Genomic DNA, 21,415 nt, shown 5'->3' with positions numbered 1-21,415 from the left:
GTCTCTCTCGCTCCCTCTTTCTCTGTATATTTTCTTCTTCCTCTCAGTTTCTATATCTGTCTCCTTCCACTCTCTCTTCTCTAACCCTTCCCTCTTTCCCTGAATACATAAAATATGCTAATCTCCGTGTCTTATGACAGCACATTGTTTGCCATATGGTCTCTTGCTGCTGCATATGTTAAACAGAGCGAGTTCATTTCGTCAGATCACTGTTTAAACTGCAATCCACAGAGACACGCTGCAGTCACTCCTCAGGCCAAGGCGGAAGCCTTTAAATGACCCCCACATGGCAAACATTAGTTTCCTTTAAGAGAATTCACCCTTGTTTGGTAATCTGATATGCTATTTACTTTCTTTCACTCTCAATCTATCTTTTTACATCGCACTCTTGTTCTGTATGTGTGTGCGCGAATTTCTTGGCTCGTTGGCTCTGGCTGGTGTTTGTTTGGTGTGCATGGTAAACACTCCCCCTGCTCCTCTGGTTCCTGCATTTAAGTTCCCAAGCCTTAGATATTTATGACCCCCTTCTCGCTTCAAAGAGACAACATTTAAACATTAACTTGCTGTCTAAGCCTTTGCAACACAAACGCACTCATTCACTGCTGTGTTATTACATAGAGTTTCTCATACTGTGCTAATCGACTTTTCATGCTACTTAATGCACTTCTGTTTACAACAGCTGATTTTCTTTTTTTGTGCGTGTTTAGTCCTCGGCAAGATTCGTAGTGCGGTGGGGAGCGCTCAGTTGCTGATGTCGCAGAAATTTCAGCAGTTCCGGGAGCTCTGTGAAGAAAACTTGGTATGTATGAAGCACACATCCATTAGCCAATCAGAGCAGAGCGACACTTGGTGACTCCGCCAAAGAGTGGCTGTGTTAGCCTCAGTAGCATTAATATAAGACAAATCAGTATCACTTAGTTAGATATTGCCCCCACCTCCAATTAACAGATGTTTTTTTGTATAATCTGTTCTCTCGCTGTCAGAATCCCAACGCCCACCCGCGGCCCGTGTCTCAAGATCTGGCAGGATTCTGGGATATGCTGCAGCTGTCCATTGAGAACATCAGTCTGAAGTTTGATGAGCTACACCAGCTGAAAGCTAACAACTGGAGAGCGCTGGAGCCTCCTGAGAGAAAGGTACAGATTTTTACATCACAAATCCAGATGCATTACACACTCTCATAAAATGGCTAAGAATACCACAGTTGACGACGACATTTCTTAAGATGCTGCATGGTTGGTTTATTGAAACTGTTCAATATATGTCAGAGTAGATGTTATTATTTAATTTGATGCAAGCTAAAAATGACCCTGTGAGGGGTGGAACCTTTGTTGTTTTTGTGGCATGCAAAAGGAAAGTTTTGAATAATCGTACAGGTCACTATGTTTTATGATGAAGCCTGAGGCCTTCAAGCTTAAAAAGGGCACAAAAACTGCACAAATTTGTTTGTGAATCAGACTTAACTACTTCTCTCATAAATTCTTACGAACAGCCCAAGGAGCGCTAGGGCAGATGTCAAGTTGCATGGACTAGTTTAACGATGCTTTTATGGTGCTTTTGTGTCTTTTTTGAAGCTTGACAGACCCAGTCACTATTTAATGGAATAGCACAGAAAATAACAACCGGCATATAATTCAAACTTTCAGCACAATGTGTTGAACGGACAGTTTTCTGTATTTGCATCCAGTTAAATATGGTGTGTACTCTGACTTTAAAGGGATAGTTCACCAAAAAATTTAAGTTTTGTCATCATTTACTCACCCTTGTGTTGTTCTAAACCTGTATGAGTTTCTTTCTTCTGTTGAACACAAAATAAGATATTATGAAGAATGTTGGTAATCAAACAGTTGATGGACCCCATTGACTTCCATAGTATTTTTTTTTCCTACTATGGAAGTCAATGGGTGCCGTCAGCTGTCTGGGTACCAACATTCTTTAAAATATCTTTGTGTTCAACATAAAAAAATAAAATAAAAAAACGCATATAGTTTGGGAACAACATGAGGGTGAGTAAATGATGACATTTTTGGGTGAACTATCCCTTTAAGATCAATTTCTTCATTATTTCGTTTAGTATTTATTTGAATGTTTATCTTATTACATTTATGAATGTTGCATGCGTTATGCTATTATCTGATTTGTTTTGCTCACTTCTTATTATTTTATGTATTCTGTGTTTGACAGTGATCGGGTTTTGAGGTGATGCTCCCATTTGCACGCTGCATGTGGTTCACATCCAGAGGTCCCTTTTACATCATGCCAAATGGCTTGAACTCTTAGTTGACGAAAACGGCCCTCCGTAATGGCCCTGCCACCCCTGAGCGCTCACTTAATGTATTTGGCTGATGCCTGGCACTCAAACACGACTAAATATTGCAGATGACCCAACGCATGACCCTCCTTCCCCCCCGTTTGCATGCATTAGCTGTGTTGTGTTACATCGCGGAGTGACACTAACCAGTTTGTCGTTGATGTCCAGGAGAAGCGCGCGCCCCCTCCAGTACCCAGGAAGCCGGGGAAGGGTCCCATGCTAGTGAGAGACCGGTCTCTGGAGGGCTCCCAGCGGATGGAGGCTCGTAAGCGGCTGTTAGCGGCTAAACGTGCCGCCGCCTCTCAGCGCCAGAACTCTGCCACAGAATGCGCCGACAGCATCGAAATATACATCCCAGAGGCCCAAACACGATTATAAACACTTTCACACTGAAAACCGGGTGCTTAGAAGCCTAATAGACACACACACACTCATCTCCAACCATAACACAATAGCACTGAATGACAAAGGCAGGGTAGCTGTAACATAATCACTCCTTTTTCTTGTGTAAAAGAGAGTTTCTTCACTGTGGGCTTCTACTGTATTTATGACTTAATTTTACTCTCTTCCTCTGTCCTGCCATTGTTAGCTCCCTTGTTAAACTCCCAAAGACTTTAATATTACCATTAGACACTATATTTAATTGTTAAAATAACCAATTTTATATATATATATGAATATAAATAAATATATATATTCATGCCTAAAACACAGCATATTATCATGTCTGTTAATATTACTACCCAAATATTGCACACTACTTAATTTTATTATTTATTTTGTAGTTTTTGCGGTTACCGTGTAAGAGCCATATGTCTTGTGTTCTCAAAGAGAACCTAACTTCTAAAAAGGGCAACATACCGATCACTTCTGAAGATTTCAACGGCCAATGTAGCTTTGATTGTCGTGTATGTATGTACGTATACATGTGGGGGTCAGGCTTTCTGTACATGTGCCACACTCTCTCACGTGTCACCCTGCACCTCTGAGACCGGGCGAGGTCGTTCTGTTTTCAGTATCACGGGACAGAATGGAAAACCCTCCTCTTCTCTTCTTTCTTCTCATATTTTTCAACCTCCCACTCGGTCGTCCTCTCCCGTCCTCTCGCACCATCTTATCTCCTGTTTTGTCCACTCTCTATCTCTCATTGCCACTCACCTGTTTGACTGACATAGATGTCCATCGTATCTGACAAATGTGACACTTTTATCAGTCCCCACTCAACGCGTTCACGTCATTGACAGAAGCACTGTCAGAACAAACCACTCTTCACGCCTCTGATTCATTATTCATATGTCCACGTTATGAAACATTACATACGGGCAGTCAGGGATTTCATTCAGCATTAAGCCCCGTTCACACTGACAGCAATGAAGTCTTTGAAAATATATAAAAAATATTTGCAGATTTCTGGTGATATACATATGGTGGTGTGGTGTGGATGTGTCCAGTGAATTGTTAACTTATTTCTCACAATTGCAGTGACTTTTTATTTCATAATTGCGATTTTATATCATAATTGTGACTATTTTTTCTCAGATCTCAGAGTCTTAACAATATACCACAATTGTTATCCTATGTATCGTAAGATATTTTATTTAATGCAATTGTGACTACTTAATGTAATTGCAATTTTAAATGTTAATTGCGACTTTATATCATAAATGTGACTATTTCTCACAATTGCATTTTTATATCTCAGTCGCACAATTAATATATCACAATTATGACTATATATCACGAGATTTATTTCTCCTAATTGTGACTTCACTTAATGTAATTGTGATTTTTGCAACTTTATATCGCAATTGTGACTTTATTTCTCATAACTGTGTTTTTAATCACAATTGTGACCCTGTATATCACAAGCAAATGTATTTTTACGTAATTGTGACCACATAATGTAATTGATAATTACGACTTTATATCGTAATTATGACATTTATTACTCATAATTTGGTTTTATATATCACAGACTCACAATTAAACTATCACAATTGAGATTTTATTTCTCGTAATTCTGACTTGACGTAATTGCAAGCTTATATCGTGAATTGCGACTTTATTTCTCACAATTATGATGTAATTTCTCACATTATGACTTTATATCTTATGATCTAGAAAGTTGTATCTCACAACTGTCTTTTTTACTTAGTTATGGCTTCCATAATTTTCTGTGTATGCGTGTACATTTTTGTTGTTGACATAAAGCCATTTCTGGTGACATGTGAAAGGTAATTCGACACGAGAGTTTCTAGCAACTCCTCCAGCAATAAAATCGCTGTCAGTGTGAACGAGCCATCCACAGCCACAACAACCGACAGGACATTTTCTAATTCTGTGGCATTGAATAGCTCCGCCCACTGTGAAATCTCATTGGTCCATTCTGCTCTTTATTACGGTACTTTAAACATCTGATTGGCTGTGATTGTGTCACGTTGCTTAGCGGTTTTCCGTTCAGCGTGGACAGACAAATAGGTAAATCACGCCCCATTGTTGTTATGTTATGTTGAGCTTGACATTAGATAGTTTTAAAAAATGGCGTATTTTGTAAATATTTAAATGATGAATTATAAGACGCCTTCCTGACTGCTCACTAATATAGCTCACTATATTTGTCTAAATGTTTGTATAAATGAATATAAAGTAAAATATCATTATTTTATAATGAGGGAGTTGTAGAGATATTTAAGATCAGACGAAACGCATTTAAACGGACAGTCAGACATAAATTTCTCTCTTTACCATAGCTTTTGAATTTCAATAATGCTTAAAAGTATCATTTGAAATATTAAAACTGCAATGCCACAACTCTATAAATGTAATACATACATTTTTTTTAGTAAAAACACCAACTGTGACAGGCAATTTATTCATTATATTTATAATCACTAGTTAGCATGATAGTCTGTATCCTCAACCAAGTGTGTATGTGTGTGTTTGTTATTTCCACATCAAGTGCATGTACCCAAGTGCTTCCTAATTTTCCTAAAGGCGTAGTTTTTTTCTTCCAACCGATATGTAGCACAGTTGATACTTTGTGGTAATATAGATCAGCTACTTTCTTTTGGTTTTATTTATACTTTGATGTATAATTTCAGCAACCCTTAGGAGAAAGTGCAAGTAGACACATGTATCAAAGCAGAGCACATACCAGCAGTTTATTCATTTTTCTATCTTAACCGTTGAATCATTCTCACACTCTTGTGCTGCTCTTGTAATTGATTTGCGCTGCATCATAGTTGCACTGACAAGTTACTCAATACTAGTCAAATCCTAACTGCACTTTCTGATACTTTTCAATAACAAATACTAATTTGCACTTGTTAAATATGTTAAATAAACAGAGCTATTTCTTTTTTCTTTGCTCTAAATATTTCACTGTGGATAGACACATCACTATAAATATATATTGATATTAATTTCCCAGCAGCCAATGTGCAGCCATTTTCTATTTTCATAGACAGTTCAGTTGCATTGGCTTTAGTTTGATCCTTGTAGTATTTATCTTTTTAACTAAACTCTTCATTCCCGTTATTATGCACTAGAGCCCTTCTACTGTGGTTAATGTTTGTTTGAAATATTATTGATGTTTAAACGCTCGGCCTTAATTTATGAATATATAATAGTCATGCACAACATAGCCTCAGGGGAGACTATATAACGTGTGTGTGTGTGTGTGTGTGCGTGTGTGTGTGTGTATCATGAAGAGGTCTGATACTGGAGATTATACCTTATCAATTAAAATATTGGTTTATATCTGGAAACATAAGTCCAGACTTTTTAGGGTTTTATCTTCCCAAATAAAAGAAAATCAGACTTATGTTTTATTGCCAAACTGTGGACGGTGCATTCACCACAATATTTTGGGAAATGAAGGCAAGACATTGTGTATTTACTGTTCTTGTAAAAGCATAAACTTTATCAAAATGACTGTGTGTAAATACATGAATGTTCTTCATTGTAAATGTAACCTACATCTAAGGATATCTTACTACTTACATTTTGTATTTATTGTATCAACACTGTTGATGTTATGGCACGTGTATGAATTTTTGATCATTAAAATGTTACAGATGCTCACAGCCATGAAGTGATTCATTTTCAAATAAATGTATAGCACTGAATGTTCAATAAATCTGTTTGTTCTATCCAGTAAATAGAGATAAATGACTGTTTACAATTGAACTCTCACAATTGCAAATTGATTTCTCATAATTGTGACTTGATATCACTATTGCATCTCACACATAACTCACAATTACGATTGTATTTCTCGTGTATGAGACTTAAAGGTATAGCGGAGGATTTTTTTTACTTGCGGGTGGATAGCCTATACTATTGGTCCTCCTAATTGTCAATCATTCTGGTGAATCAATCAAACTTATTCAAAAAGTGGAGAGGGCGGGTCTTATCTAAAATCGGAAAGATCCTCCAATACCTTTAATATCTCACAGTTGACATTGTTTCTCATAATTGTCTTTATATTCTAGTAATTGCTACTTTCTCATAATTGTCTTTATTTCTCCAAATTGTGACTATTTTTAACACTTTTTTATTTTTTTTATTGACAATTATGGCAGTTTAATTGCGTCATATTTCTTTTTCTTTTTTTTTACTTTTGTGACAGCTCACAATTTACTTTTTATATCACAGCTGCAATTTTATTTTTCATAATTAAGATGTTTCTCATTTTCTTTATTTCTAGTAATTGTGATTTCATAACTGTAACTTTATTTTGCACAATTTTGACTATTTCTCACAGTTATGACAAATTATTTAAAAGTTTCTCACTATTATTCCGCCTTTACGTCTTTGTGACTTTCTAGCTCACAATTGCGACTCATAATTGTGACTTTATTTTACGTAACTTTACTTCTCACAGTTTTTAGGCTACTTCATATCTCACAATTGCTTCTTTTTTTTAATATATATATATATATATATATATATATTTACTCTGAGTTGAAAACAGGCTTTCAGTTTTAAATCATTGCCTGAGGCCTGAGTGGGTGAACAGATCTTCTTTGACTCTTATTAGTGGACAGCTTCAGGCTTCTTAGATGAACCCAAAGAACAGATAAACTCTCATCTAATATGTGTGAGACATCCCTTCCATCCAAAAAGTCTTTAGTATCATTGAATGTAATGTCGCTTTAAATATAACGTTAGGTGTTCGGTTAATTAACCGCTTTGAGCTGCTAATCACTTTGATCACTTGTTGCCAACTACACCAATGACCCTTTGAGATGTTTGTTTGGCTCTCAGCCGAGTGAGAAGTCTAAAGTAAAGAACAGCTGTCTAACCGAGCGTGATTGAATATCCAGGACAGACGTGTCCCCGCTAATCCGTCTTTATTGTCTGTGCTCAGATACAGACATGCACACTCACACAGACGCCATTGGCAAGCCATCGTTGACGTCTGGTTTTAGCTACTGCTAATTAAATGCAGGATTATGCTAATTGGAGTTCTTGTGAAGCTTACACACACAGAAGAATGTCAGTATGATTTAGCAATAGCCTGTAAGAACATGCCTTTAATATGTGCGAGATGTCAAGGTAGGGCAGAGTTGGATTGGTATAAATCACGTTTGGATGCTGGCTTCCGCTTTATGAAAGCAATCTACATTTTCTGTCTGACCTTACACGTTATTTCATTTTTCAAACACCACTGGAAAGAAATGTCATCTGAAGGCTAATCTTTCCCATGATAAAAAAAAAATAAACAGCCTTGATTATAAGAACCTTTTCATTTTCCCACTGCAAACACTTAACGAACAATATAGTTAAAAATAAGCAGAAGAAAGAAGATTAATTTTGTAGAAAACAAAACTTTATTTAAACACCGTGTGACCCCTATTTGCCACATACATTGCACAGTAAGGAGGAGAAGTCACATCATTGGGCATCATGTCACATTGGCTACTGAAAATGCACTGGTCTAAGGTCCCAAAACCTTGAAATCAACATATTTGGTGACATAAAACCATTCTTTCTTTTTATCCTCTGAAAGTGGTCTCAACTTAATAAACAAAAACAAAACTAAAAAGAAATTAAAAAAAAAAATTAATACAATTCATGTAGTGTTCATTCTTCCAGCTCACTTGTCCAAGGTGTGTATTTGTGTGTGTGTGTGTGTGTGTGTGTAGGGGTGGTGTGGGGAGCATGTGGGCACATTCACTGGCCGTTTCTACACTGAGTATTCAGAGGAAATCTCAGACTATAGTTCTGCTACATCTGAATATCCCTCAAGAGTAATGAAAGGAAAAAGAGAAACATACTAACGACAGCATCTGAAATTTTACAAAAAAAAAAAAAATACAAAAAACTGAACATCTATGAGACACAGAATGACCCGGTGCAGTAGTGATTAGAGTCTATTGGAGAGAAAGCTAGAGTTGATAAGATACTGAGATGACCTGCCATTTTGTGCAAAAAAAACGAGGCAGAATATCAGACGTGTTCTCTAAAAATGAGGCAAAAATCGACAATCATAGAGCCGAATCTCTGAAAACGAGAAAGAAAGACTCATGAGGAATGGGAGAAGAGCTCGTCTTCTTGTAAAGAAGGAAAGACAGGAAGTCGTATTACTGTGTTTGGTTTTGGTCCCCTGTGTACAAAATGAAAAGATACATATTTATTTACATAGAAATGGAATACAAAAAAAAGAACCGACTGCCAAGGCACCTTGAAATGCTTTACATAAAGGAATCCTCATCAATTTGATTTACATTTACCAAAAATAGAAATGATCAGGCCATGCTTGTTTGCTTTCTGTTGCTCAGTCAAGTTTTTTGGGAGGGGCGGGGCAAGAAACAAACATCGATGAAGCTTTTTCATTCATCCATCCGTGTTTTCTGTCTTCAGGCGAGGAGCTGTTTGGCCTGCAGCTCCATTTCTGCGGCCCTCTTCAGCGCCACGTCAACCAGCAACTGGAAGCCGCTGAAGTCCTGGGTGAGATCGGGCGGGGTGGGCGGCGGGGTGTTGAACAGGCCGCTCTGGGGGCTGACGTTACCCTCCCCTCGACACCCGAACAGGCCGGCCACGTCTGTGAGCGGCAGCTCCGTGGCTCCCTCCACGCCGAGGCGCGTTGTCGAGCCGATGCCTTGCGTGCCCGTGGTGATGGTGGTGTGGCAGATGACGGAGGGTCTGGGTAGGACGGGTCCGGGCGATGGGGGTGTTTTTGGGGACAGGGCTTTTTTGGGGTAACCGTTAGAAGTGGGCGTGTTGCTGGTCGAGTGAGGCGAGCCGGGCTCGTAGCTGTTGCGGTCCTCTCCGTTGGCGAGCAGACCGTGTTTCGGGGACTGGGAGTTGTCGCTGAGCATCTCGCCACCCTTGCTGCCCCGCCGCGAGATGGTGAACTGGTTGGGGTCCTTGCCGTCTTTCCGGAGCATCTCAGGAAGGAGTCGTCGCCGGGCGTTTATAAACCAGTTGCACACCTGTGCAGAGAAGAGCAGATTATGATGCATCAAAATGCTAATACTTAAATGCAGATGCGATCACATATTGAAATCACAAGCACAATCACAAATTGTCTTACCATACAGTATTAAAAAATGTAGATCCTGTTATCAATATTTTAATTTAACATATATCATGTCCTGCAATCCAATAATGAAGTAGTAGATCATTTAATATGTACTTTTTTGGAAATGTTCTTTAAAGCCAGAAAATAAAAAGAAATATATATTTAAAAAGTTACTTTTATTAACTTAAATTAAGTTTTTATTGAATAAGAAACTAAACTTAAAGCATTATAATAAAAAAGATATAATTAAGCAACTCAATATTGTTAGTTTCTTACAGGATGAACAACCTCAAATTCTATCTCTAACTTCTACCACCTGTTATTTTCTTTCAAAGTTCAAAGCCTATAGTCCTATAAAACCTTTTGTTTTGTTCATTTTGTTTGCACGCTGTCTTGCTCAAGTTTAAAATGGAAATTCATGAGGCTGTATTGAGTTAACATGTGACGGATCTCTGCCTCTATTTTTGTTTTTCCTCTTTTAAAAAGCTGAGTTGGCAGTTGAAAGCAGGAAGCTCTTGGTAGTGAGGATTCCTTTCAATCACCTAAGTAACAGTTCACCTTTATCCCTCAGATTGGGCTCTTTGTTGGGCCTAAGGGCTTTAGGCCTTAATCATGCTAATAGCGCTGTATCTTTCACGGCTCTGGCGAGTCTCACCTGAGGGGGTGTGAGATCTACTTTAATGCAAATCCAACATTTCAGGGTATAGAAAACACAAGTGACTTCGGTGTGCATCTCTACAAAAAGACCAATTACTTTGTTAGTAATGGCTGACTGTTAACACCTTTAGTTTATGTCAACGATTGAACTCCACAGGCCTTTTTAGTCAATGTAGATAATGCACCACAGGTAACTGATCATTTACATTGCAGATCTAAAATGAATCCTATTAAGCAAGGCACATAAAATCAATGTTAATTATGTGTGTGTATACAGTATATATATATAAATTAAAAATATATCATTTAATAATTGTAAATAACTATATATAGAGAGAGAGCTGTTTTGACTTTTACAATTCTATTCTGGCCTACTTTCCCAATACACACATTATGCCATAATGAAATAACCTGAATTCTAACTTTTCTTTCTCGGTATCTAAAGGGGCCGTTTTCAAAATGCAGTCCTCAGTATGGTAATGCTCCTGTATTGTCTTCCAGTGAGTCTCTTCAGAAGAGAAGCCTCTTTGGCTCTCTGGGTAATGGGGCTGTATTGTGTATCCAACGGTCCGCCTGAGCCTGGTAGTCTTCACTATGTTAATGTGTGTGTATTGTGTCTCCCTATTGTTAGTGAGACAGCTGGCTGAGCGCAGGGGAAATTCCTGGCCCAGTGTCTGAGCAAGTCTCTCTCTCCCTCTCTCTCCCTCTATGTGGCTACATCTCAGATGACTCAAAACAGTTATTCACTCATCTGTCCGCAGGAATTCTCTCCATTGACTGCATTCACAGGAAGTGTTGTTTATATGACGCTAAAACTCAGCGGGGACAGAACGTGTGATCTTAAATGCAATAGCGCTAGCGAAAAAGAGCTGACTTTTTCTTTCTCTGACGTATTTCTTTTGGCTCTCTTCTATTTATGACATTGAACCTTTCAGTTTCCTTCACACAATGTCAGTTGAACTAGACACAGATGACAGTTAACTGCTCACCAGTGAAGCATATAAATATATTACTGATCAACAAAGCAGAAAACTGAAAAAATTCCCCTTCGCATTCTTGACAGAAACAAGCAGTCGTGAGAAACTTCAGACCTTGTCTGAAGCATAACTTCAGAAACTGCTTTGAGTCATTCAAATGTATTTTTATTCAGAGTTCCCAAACCTTTTGGCCAATGAATTTACATGACTTTCCAGTCAATTTGTTATGTGTCATATTGTTTGATCTATTTTAAATACAGTATTTTAGATGTTGCAATCACTATGAGCAATTTCTAAACAATCAAATAGTTCACAACAAACTAAAACTAGAAAAATGTATACAACATAATTTTGTGTGACTTTTCCAGGCTTGAAAACAGTGTTGTTAACTAAAACTATTAAAGTTGTTTTTGGTAATTAAAAAATATATATTAGATGAAAAACAAACTGAAATGTTGCCTTAAAAAATAAAGCTAATTGGAAATATTATTAAATGCTACATTAATATATAAAATAATACTGCTTGGAAATCACAGTTTTAACATTCCCTGATATTCCAGTTTTTCATTACCATGGGAACTTTTATTTTTCTTAAAGCTGTATTACATGCAGTTATTCCCTTGTTACCTGTAGTGTGGAGAGATGGGTCTGCTTGGACAGCAGGGCTTTTTCCTGCTCTGATGGATAAGCATTGTAGCGGTGTTGGTAGAGCCAGTCCCGGAGTATCTGTACTGACTCTTTGGGCAAGTTTCCTCTCCTCTTCCTCTTCCCTGATCCTCCTCCATTTGAAGAGAGGTCAAGAGGCACATCCAAACTGTCCTCGTCGTCCGTCTCGCTACCGGACATCGCCAACACACCTGTAGGCATACGAGACAAGAAACACGCCACTTATAAACGGTTACGTTTACAACATTATTCTTTCTTTCTATACAAAAAAAAAAAAAAGGCTTCGAGAACCAGGAAAAGTATGAAGTGAAGTTGATGTATGAGCAATGTGTTTTTACCAGTCAATAAGTGTGATTCAGGGAATTGGAATCAGTGTGTACCCATGTGTGTGAAGGAAGACAAAAGACACCCAGTCAAACATCAACCCCCCAACCCCTGCAAAGGACTCTCCTCCTCCCCCTATCTTACACACACAGTCTCTCCCCTCCAAAATGCCAACTGCAAAACACTACACGACAGCGCCTGGCCGTCTGTATGCATGTATAAGCGTGCGTCTGTGAGAGAGTGAGTGTGTGTGGCAGCTGATGTGTCACATCCCTGCTGTCAAGCAAAGCCATGTGATTCATGGATGAAGTGGATGCATCACAGACTCTGGGTGTCATTGTGCACTTCCGAGCACTGTAAATACACTCACAAAAACTAGAAAAACTTTGGATAAACATACTGTTTTGTTTTAAAACTCACTTAAAGGGCCAGTTCACCTAAAAACTAAAATTCTGTCAATATTTTCTTGCCCTCAAGCATGTAGGATTTTCTTCTATGGAACACAAAGGCAGATTGACAGCATCAATCACTACGTACTAATTGTATGAAAAAAGAAAATAAAGCGAATCATGACTGAGTCTCATTCTGCCAAACAATTCCTTCGCTGTAAAGAAAGTAATGCGGGGGTTTTGGAATAACTTGAGGGTGGGTAAAAGATGACAGAGTTATGTTTTTGATCTGACTATCTATTTAAGTGCTGATATTACAACTTTTCCTGCTTATGAAGATGACTTGAATATCATTACCACTTGATCCCAAGTATCATAAACCGGTTAGTTTGTCAATAAGACGTTTCACTCAGAGTGCTGGAGGGGACTTTTAGTTCATGAGCACTCTGCAAGTGAAAGAAAACTTTCCCCAACTTCAGCTCGAGTGTGAGCGTGGGACTTCAACTAAAAACGAAACGAGTTAAATCACGTACACGTTTATCGTTTATGTTGTGTGAGAAAACGATTGAACATGTGAAGAGGAGTAATAAGAAGTAACTTTGTCGTCGGCCTACATGAGGAGGAGGAGGGGGAGGGGAACCTGTTGCAAATCTCAAGACCGAACAAAAGAATGTCGTTTGTGGGACATTTCAAACTCTGTTTTTTCGACTTTTTACTAGATTAAAACGCGTGAAATCACGCCAGGTGACAGATAAAAGGCTGACACGACTCTCAACGCGGTTATACGTCATAATATATGAGAAATATTAACTTAATAACAGAAAAGAGCTCGGGCTCTATTGTGTGCTGTGAGAGACACGAGGTCGGAGGGAATGTGAAAGCGTCGCCTCGAGGAAGCGGCGCGAAATACACAAACTTCACAAAAGGAGGTCAGCATTTATTGTTGCACATTTTACACCGCGACAAAATGTTAAGACGCTAAGAAAGCAACAATGTAGTCGTCCAAAAAATAAAAATATAAAAAAAAACTTGGAAAGTTTCCCTCATTTTCCCAACAAAACTTGAGTCAGTGTTATGAGAAACTCTGAGCGCGTGAACATTTTTTCCCAAGCCAATAAGTTCAACTATTACACGAAGGCATTTACACACTTAAACATGCACGACAAAACCCTTAAAATAGTAACCTTTAAGACTATTTAAAGTTATAGTTATAGATTGACTCGTGGAACAACACTTTTAAACATCTAAAATACATGCAACTGTTATATAAGCATGTCTGTACAAATCAAAGCTGATATATTATGAATAAAAACCCATGCGTGTTAATAACGCGAAACGGCTCGTTGTGACAGCCCGCCAGCACATGGTGAGAAAAAGGCTGTTTTGTCTGCAGCGGAAAACAATAGCATGCGATGCCAGACATTTTCTGTTCAACCCTCATCGACAAGTTCTATCCATTTGTTACAATCACCGATACAAATATACAACATATATCGCCGCTATATCACCCATATCGAGAAGAAACATACCCTTTTTGGTCTTCATGTCCGTCAAAATTCCCCTTTTCACGTTGGCAACAAGGAGGTCGATTCTTCCTCGGTTTAATCACACACAACTGTAATATTCCAGATTGTTACGAAGTATCGAGAGAAATATTTCTTTTTGTCGAGGAATCGCCGCGGAGCGCGTTTTTCATTTGTCGGAGACGCAACACATTGTCGGGTACCTGGGACAGGCTGCGCGTCTCATTCAGTGTGTTTGATGTGGAAACTGGGTGACAGCTATCTTTGACAGCTGCGTGACTCAACGCGGTTAGATCCTCCCCCTCCGAGGGCAAGAGGGAAAAATCTGACATCAGACACACAAAAAGGAGTAAAAGAGACCGAAAAAGAGCTTTTTGACAAACCCATTCGAATCTTAAAACGTGTTGAGATAGATCCCAGCGCGAGGGATGTGTTTGTGGAGACGTGTTTTGGACATTGAATTGGATCTAGTTCTTGCACGTTTCCCTTTAATGACTGCGGCAGAGACACAGGAAGCTGGTTTATTATGAATGTAGGTTAACATTACGAAGAGGCAGACACATGGCAGGGATATATTTGGGGCTGCTTTGCTTTCATCAGCATGCTTCTGTTAGGCGCCCTACTCCAATACAGTATTTTTGGATGTGCGTTGTATTTTTCACTGAGATTTTAAAAATGGCACAAAAAAAGTGTTGCTGCAGGATAGTGTTGATGTGTTATCAGGTGCAATGCGGCATTTATTTCAGGTGACAGATGTCCATGATGCTGTTGCAAGCTTGAGAGGATCCTGAGGAATATCCGGTTCCATTCATGATTCTTATAGAACGTTTTAAAACGCGGTTCTTATTAGCTGTATATAATGCCCTCAGCAATCTTAAATGATGATTTTATCAGAACATATAGAACACATTTTACAATTATTGCACAATATGTTTACAGTTTTTAATTGACTTCTCAAGACTTTTTAGACGCGGCATGCATGCAGCCCAGCAGTTGGCCGTATCTGTAGGCTATTAAAAATAACACAACTGTATTTTTATAAGAAATTACTGTTTACAATTTAATTTAATCTCACGAGTTTTTAGTAAAACATAACATACAGTAACAGTTATTGAAAGTTTTGCAACAATAACTCAATGTTTAGTAAGTGAGTCAGAATAATAAAAGTGTTTTGATTCACTGTAAAGAATCAGCCACAAGAATCATTCGCCCGGGAACTGGAATACACTGGTCGTTGAATGTGCGCGATTCACTGAAAAGAACCGGCTCGTAATCGGTTCAGGAATCGGACCACTCTGTTGGCGCTGTAAGTGTTTTCAATTCATTAAAAGAACCGACTCAAACGAGTCATTTGTTCGGGAATCGGCTACACTGGTTGCTTTATGTTACGCTGCTTTAATTAGTGGTGAAAACAAACAAAAAACAAACACTATCACAACATTTAGGAATGCTCGCTCGAAAACTTTTAACGAAAGGGTCATGAACCATTTTAAAAACGGGGTACTAATTTAAGTAAGGGTTGCTCGGTTCTCATCACAGCTCCATTTGTAAGCCGTGCGTGATGCTTCCTGTTGGCGCAGCGCTGCGTGATACCCAGTTGACCGTTGGGATTAGATGGTTGTAAAGCAAGAATCGCTTGTTTCTTCAGCTGTCCTTGTGACGCGTCCCTAATTCAAATCACAGCAGTCTCAGAATTCTTAACGCTGATTATCTCTATTGCGTATGGAGCCCGATGTTCATCTGTTGTTGTTCCAAATAGGCGCATCAACCAAAAACAGTTATAGTGCGCACGCACAGGTTAACCGTTAACGTTATACATGGTTCAGACACAGACCTTTAAAACCAAGCGTATCTGCCTGTCAAAACACCGAGGCACATGGCGGTAAAGGCTTAACGCTGTATTTGGAGTCTGTAGATATGGGTCAGGTCGTTGACATTTCCATGCGAGGCGTGCCTGCGTCATACGTCTGGCTGGCCTTAATTCTCAATTTACTGTCGTTGATAAGAGCACAGGTTATTCTAGACTAGACGTAAACAATAGCCCATGTCTACAACAATCGGATGTAATCTTAACATCTTTATTAATAATCGTCTTTGTTAAAGGAAACAAGACGCTAGCCTAAAACTCGGTGAGGTAATGCCTTTATGCAGATTGGCTCTACTACAATGGATCTGAGAAGACGTGATGATGATTCACGATTTCTCATAAACCTGACACAGCTCTGGATTGTGTAACAGTCATCGCAGTCAAAAAAGGCGTGTTATTATCCGATAAACAGAGACCAATAGTTCCCCCTGGTGTTACATTGCGCAACTGCAGACGTGTTCCTCCAAAAAGCCTTATAGAGGCATTTGATTGCCACCTATTGGTAAAAACATATGACTTCTCTTTTATATATAAAATACCAAACCGATATATTTTGACATATAGTCTTAACCTCTGCTATTATGCTGACCTGTAACCTACACTAGGCTATTAAATAGGCAGTGCATATAGTGATCTCTTTAAGGAGATGTCGGAGGACATGAGATATTCTCCCTTTCAGTAACACAAGCATAAAGGGGCATGAGAACATAGTGGAACTATGCATGAAACTTATGTGGAAGCTATTTAAAACGTGTGTCGTTTTAACTTACAAGCAATTTAACCATGATCCGTTCAGTGACTTCATTTTCTCAGTATACTATTCACCCCTATAGATAGATAGATAGATAGATAGATAGATAGATAGATAGATAGATAGATAGATAGATAGATAGATAGATAGATAGATAGATAGATAGATAGATAGATAGATAGATAGATAGATAGATAGATAGATAGATAGATAGATAGATAGGACTAACCCACAGAACAGGTGCAGTAAAAGGGCTTTGAGTCTCTCTTAGCAGAATATGATGTCATGAGGGATGAGGTCATGAGTCAGAATATTCAGGAACTGTGATTAGGGAATTAGTTGTGTGAACAAAATGTTAACAATTCTGAAACTGCGTGTCAAAATGGGAGTTTAGCCATATAAGGGAAAAACGAAAGATGAAAGCTACAACGAGCAAATTATCTGCATGACTTTTATGGGCGAAAAACTTATTGGGTTGAAGCTTTGGGTTGATGCCGTATCGACCTGACTGCATTTCCAAGAAAAGTCTGTAATATGCTTAAGGTGATTTATAGCCAACTCTTCTTGATTAAGTAGGACCAATGAAGTTTAGTGTGAGGCGGGACTTCCTCGCTGTTGAGAGGCAGTGTGGTCCTCTGAGTCTGAGCTGTTTGGGAACCCGCGTCCTCTTGGCAAACTGCACGCATTCCAATCTGGCGACGCCGCCCTGACGCGCGCTAGCGTAAACACGGACAGAAGCGAGAGAAACGCCGAGAGTCCCAGTGACACATCACATCTTTCGCATTCCCGCGGGGTGCAGGTCGTCTCCTCGGCCCGGGCGGTGTGTCAGAGACCCGGGGTCCGGTTACCAGTGCTCGCGCTAAAATTAGGGTTGCTTTGGGGCTGACGCAAGACAACTTTGTAGCAGCGGGGAACGAGGATCCATGGAAACGCGCCCTACACATTCGCTGCTATTGATGACAGAGATTATTTTTGGACCGTGTTGTCATCATTCGGTAACAACGAGGCCTTAAGGCGCATTGTATAAAGGGAGGACGTTGAAAATGCACTTGTACAGCAGCGCGTTAACACACTACCCCGGCTCCTCTCGGAAAGTTTCCGTAACTCTCACCAGTGTCGGCAATAACGCAACAACGACAAGTTCGGGTTCTTTGGAGGTGGTCAGAAACGCCGTTAACGGAAGCGCCACAATAGCTCACACGGGCTGTTTATCTGGAGGGGAACAGACTGAAGCGAACATGCCTGCTTTTTCATGTTATGAGGCCACCTCGATGAGGCCGGTTTTCTACACTTCCACCGCGGAGATTATCATCACGCGACCGGATGGTGTGGAGAGATCTGTGCCTATTCACATCGTGAAGGAGCCGCGCACAAACCATAGACCTCTGGAGACGCACTACAAACGGGTTTCCTACGCAGTTAACGGAGATAATCATCACCACTCTGATTCCGTCTTGGACTTAGATCCCAGAAGAGGCGTTTTTGAGGATGACAACGATGAGATGAGTGAGAAAAAATCAATTCTCTACGATAGGTTTTTTGATAATGACAGCTACAGAGTTTGTGAGAGAAGACGCGAGCCATGTTTACTAAGCGATGCCACGCCCTCCAGAACTGTTGAAACTGTGCAAAGACCCTCATCTGATTCATCTGAAGCTCTCCAAGACCCCAAAAGGCAGGAAAGCATCGAAGATGACAATCCGGTCTTTGAGCTGCGCATCCTTCAGGAGCCCACAGCGACACCCAACAAAAGTGACGGTGACAACAAGGTTACACGTTACTTGGCCGAAGTGGAGAAACAAAACAAATACCTCCAGGACAGGCAGAAATACCGCTTTCACATCATCCCAGACGGGAACTGCCTGTACCGGGCCATTTCCAAGGCGGCTTATGGGGACCAGTCAAGGCACAAGGAGCTGAGAGAGCAAACCATGCACCACATCGCCGACCACCTGGAGGAGTTCAATCCCATCATCGAAGGAGACGTCGGGGAGTTTCTGATCAACGCGGCCCAGGACGGTGCATGGGCCGGCTATCCGGAGCTGTTGGCCATGAGTCAGATGCTGAATGTGAATATCTACTTGACCACTGGGGGTAGTGTGGAGAGCCCGACGGTATCAACCATGGTGCACTACCTGGGCGAAGATGACTTGTCTAAACCGGCCATATGGTTGAGCTGGCTTAGTAACGGTCATTACGATGTGCTGCTGGACAGTTGTCAGCCCAACCCGGAGTATGACGACTGGTGCCGTCACACACAGGTGCAGCGCAAGAGGGACGAGGAGTTGGCCAAGTCCATGGCGGCGTCCCTTTCCAAAATGTACATTGAGCAGAACGGTCTGCACTGAAACTCAATCAGAGAATGTACCTGGGGATACTGTAACTCATTCTGATGTTTCCAAATGGATTGCACTTTGATTAAATATTGCCTTAATTTATTACATTTCTATCTTTGTGTCTTCATTTTTCCATAAATGTGTTGAAGTGCTGTGCACAAGATGATTTGTGGTGCGAAATGTAAAATAAGGACTTCTGAGTGAATGTTTCTTAGCCTTGATTGCATGTTTGTCTACAGAATTTTAAGTCTTGTATATATACTTTTCTGTTTATTGTTTTGTAATCTGTTATGCAGAACTTTTCATCCACCTGAATGGAATATGTCGCACTTATACAAACATTTCCAGCAGTTCTTGTCAATGTTTATGCGTGTGTATATTTATTCCCCTGTAGTCCATTACCTGCACTGCTGTGTTATACACTAAACTGATGATTCTCTCATGTTCAAGTGCCTGACATCTATTTTACAAATATGTATTTTGGAATAAATTCTTTTGAAACAATTTCAAAACGTGTTTATTTATATTTAAATTTTAGGGATGGGGTCCCTTGAATGAGAATGATCACATATCTAAAAGATTGAAAACCACTGTCCAAATGCATACTGAAAAATATGTATTTTTAGCAACAAGGAAAAGGTTGGACACACAAGCTTATAACATCGTTAAAAGTCTAAAGGAAATGTTCTTTGCTCCCAGAACATGGCTTTACATAAATGTTGACCTTTAAAGACACATCACCCAGATTGTGAAATAAAATGCTACAAATGTGGGATGAGAGGATAGCGTGATCTCATATCAGTCTTGTGAGCGTATGTTCTCATAGACTACTCTGAAGACTGACCTCAGTGTGGTTATCTCTATTTAAAGTGGCTCCTCTAAGGGCTAGATGGGGGTCTTCGATGTTCTTTCCTTGAATAGACGGATCACTCTTTACTGCAGTAGACCTATGGAACAGCACAATCTAGTATTACAAACAGATAAAGCTTAGCTATATGACAAAAACACAGAGGCACTATTATAAAATAACCAAGTTCACATCAAATGATGTGGCTTAGACATCATAAAATAGCCAGTAAATCCAAATAGTCCCGCAAAGTACAATATATTGAATATTATATTAATGATTTGATGATACGTAGTATTTTATTATTTCAGTTAGCGTTTGTTTTAGTTTTAGTTAACTTTTATAGGCTAACCCTGGTTCTACACAAGACTGTTGAGCAGATTTAAATATAACAAACAAACAAACAAATAAAAGTACCACACTTATAAGGTGCGAGTACAACTTTTACCCTTTACGTGAAAGAATCACATCCTCCCCGTCCTTTCAGATTGACTATTTGGCATTCGAAATGAGCTCTTTCTGTCAAGAGATGTTGTGGTAGTTCCCGTGTCAGCCACTAGATGACAGTATAAGTCCGAACGCCAAGCGCTGTACGATCAAATACAATGCCTCAGAAATCATGCAGCTTTTTATGCAGCCCAGGGCTTAATTTGAGCCGGAACACGCCGGAACATGTTCCGGCACCTCCGACATTGGATCCGGAACCTTTTTTATTGGATCCGGCACCTCCCGTCCCGTGTCAATAAAATTAATTGCCTAAATGAAATAAAATAAAATTACTGTTTTAGTGTTCAATGTTTGTGACACATGACTTGCGCGCTTGTTGTACGAGTTGAGATTGATGTTAGCCTCGATCGTTTCACTCAGGGGAAAAATGTCAAAAAGACGACAGTCAGATCCCAAACAAGCAAAAATCGTTTCTGCTGATCAAAAAGGAGACCACGGTGGACACAGTAGCCTAGTATCGACATTATATCTCGTTATTTCGACATAATAAGGGGACATTCTAATCTGCCATATTAAGCGTTCTTATAATGGTTTTCTTTATATGGGAGGAAAATGCTTAACGTGTAAATGCGTTCATATTATGGGCTCATCTGATTTTTTGTACATAGCATATTTGTCAGGATTTTAGTATCATAATGATTAATAACGCACAATTATCCGTGAACTTGATTTGAACAAATGCCTTTCACTTGTGTGTGCAAAATTCAGAATTAAATTAATGTGCAGAAATGT

The 21,415-nt window shown here is 39.5% G+C and overlaps 3 protein-coding genes across 4 annotated transcripts in view; 2 read left to right on the top strand and 1 right to left on the bottom strand.

Annotated features, from left to right (window-relative positions):
• The window catches only part of dlgap1b (discs, large homolog-associated protein 1b), a gene marked incomplete at its 5' end in the record, with an annotated part of 77,959 nt that extends 71,568 nt beyond the window's left edge, over positions 1 to 6,391 (top strand). The window contains 3 exons of the mRNA XM_081352849.1: positions 708 to 799; positions 984 to 1,136; positions 2,480 to 6,391. Coding sequence (XP_081208975.1) covers positions 708 to 799; positions 984 to 1,136; positions 2,480 to 2,689 — 455 coding nt within the window. The 3' untranslated portion in view covers positions 2,690 to 6,391. The remainder of the gene's footprint in view (positions 1 to 707; positions 800 to 983; positions 1,137 to 2,479) is intronic.
• Positions 6,392 to 8,130: 1,739 nt separating this feature from the next.
• Positions 8,131 to 20,276, bottom strand: tgif1 (TGFB-induced factor homeobox 1). 2 transcript variants are annotated; one of them, XM_081353017.1, is made up of 3 exons: positions 20,174 to 20,276; positions 12,101 to 12,330; positions 8,131 to 9,750 (listed from the first exon to the last, which is right to left on the bottom strand). In XM_081353017.1, the coding sequence occupies exons 2-3, from the start codon at positions 12,317 to 12,319 to the stop codon at positions 9,175 to 9,177; spliced, it is 795 nt and encodes a 264-aa protein (XP_081209143.1). In that variant the 5' UTR covers positions 12,320 to 12,330; positions 20,174 to 20,276; the 3' UTR covers positions 8,131 to 9,174. The 2 variants fall into 2 exon arrangements, with proteins under 2 accessions (XP_081209143.1, XP_081209142.1); XM_081353016.1 differs by lacking the exon at positions 20,174 to 20,276 and adding an exon at positions 14,382 to 14,874.
• Positions 17,651 to 19,833, top strand: otud1 (OTU deubiquitinase 1). The gene has a single exon (XM_081353491.1). It carries the CDS (start codon positions 18,037 to 18,039, stop codon positions 19,339 to 19,341), a length of 1,305 nt encoding a protein of 434 aa, XP_081209617.1. The 5' UTR covers positions 17,651 to 18,036; the 3' UTR covers positions 19,342 to 19,833.
• Positions 20,277 to 21,415: the final 1,139 nt, after the last annotated feature.

Source organism: Scardinius erythrophthalmus, assembly GCF_964197995.2.
Source record: "Scardinius erythrophthalmus genome assembly, chromosome: 22".
In the NCBI taxonomy this organism is placed as follows: Eukaryota; Metazoa; Chordata; class Actinopteri; order Cypriniformes; family Leuciscidae; genus Scardinius; species Scardinius erythrophthalmus.
Note: the sequence above shows the minus strand (reverse complement) of the source record. Positions and strands in the feature narration are given on the sequence as shown.

What these genes read in the sequence shown, in the direction of transcription:
- tgif1 (XM_081353016.1), bottom strand. An exon ending in CCCATCTCTCCACACTACAG is followed by an intron (nt 9,751 to 12,100) that starts GTAACAAGGGAA and finishes TTCTCTGCACAG; the next exon opens with GTGTGCAACTGGTTTATAAA.
- otud1 (XM_081353491.1), top strand. Translation starts at nt 18,037, where the DNA reads ATGCACTTGTACAGCAGCGCGTTAACACACTACCCCGGCTCCTCTCGG.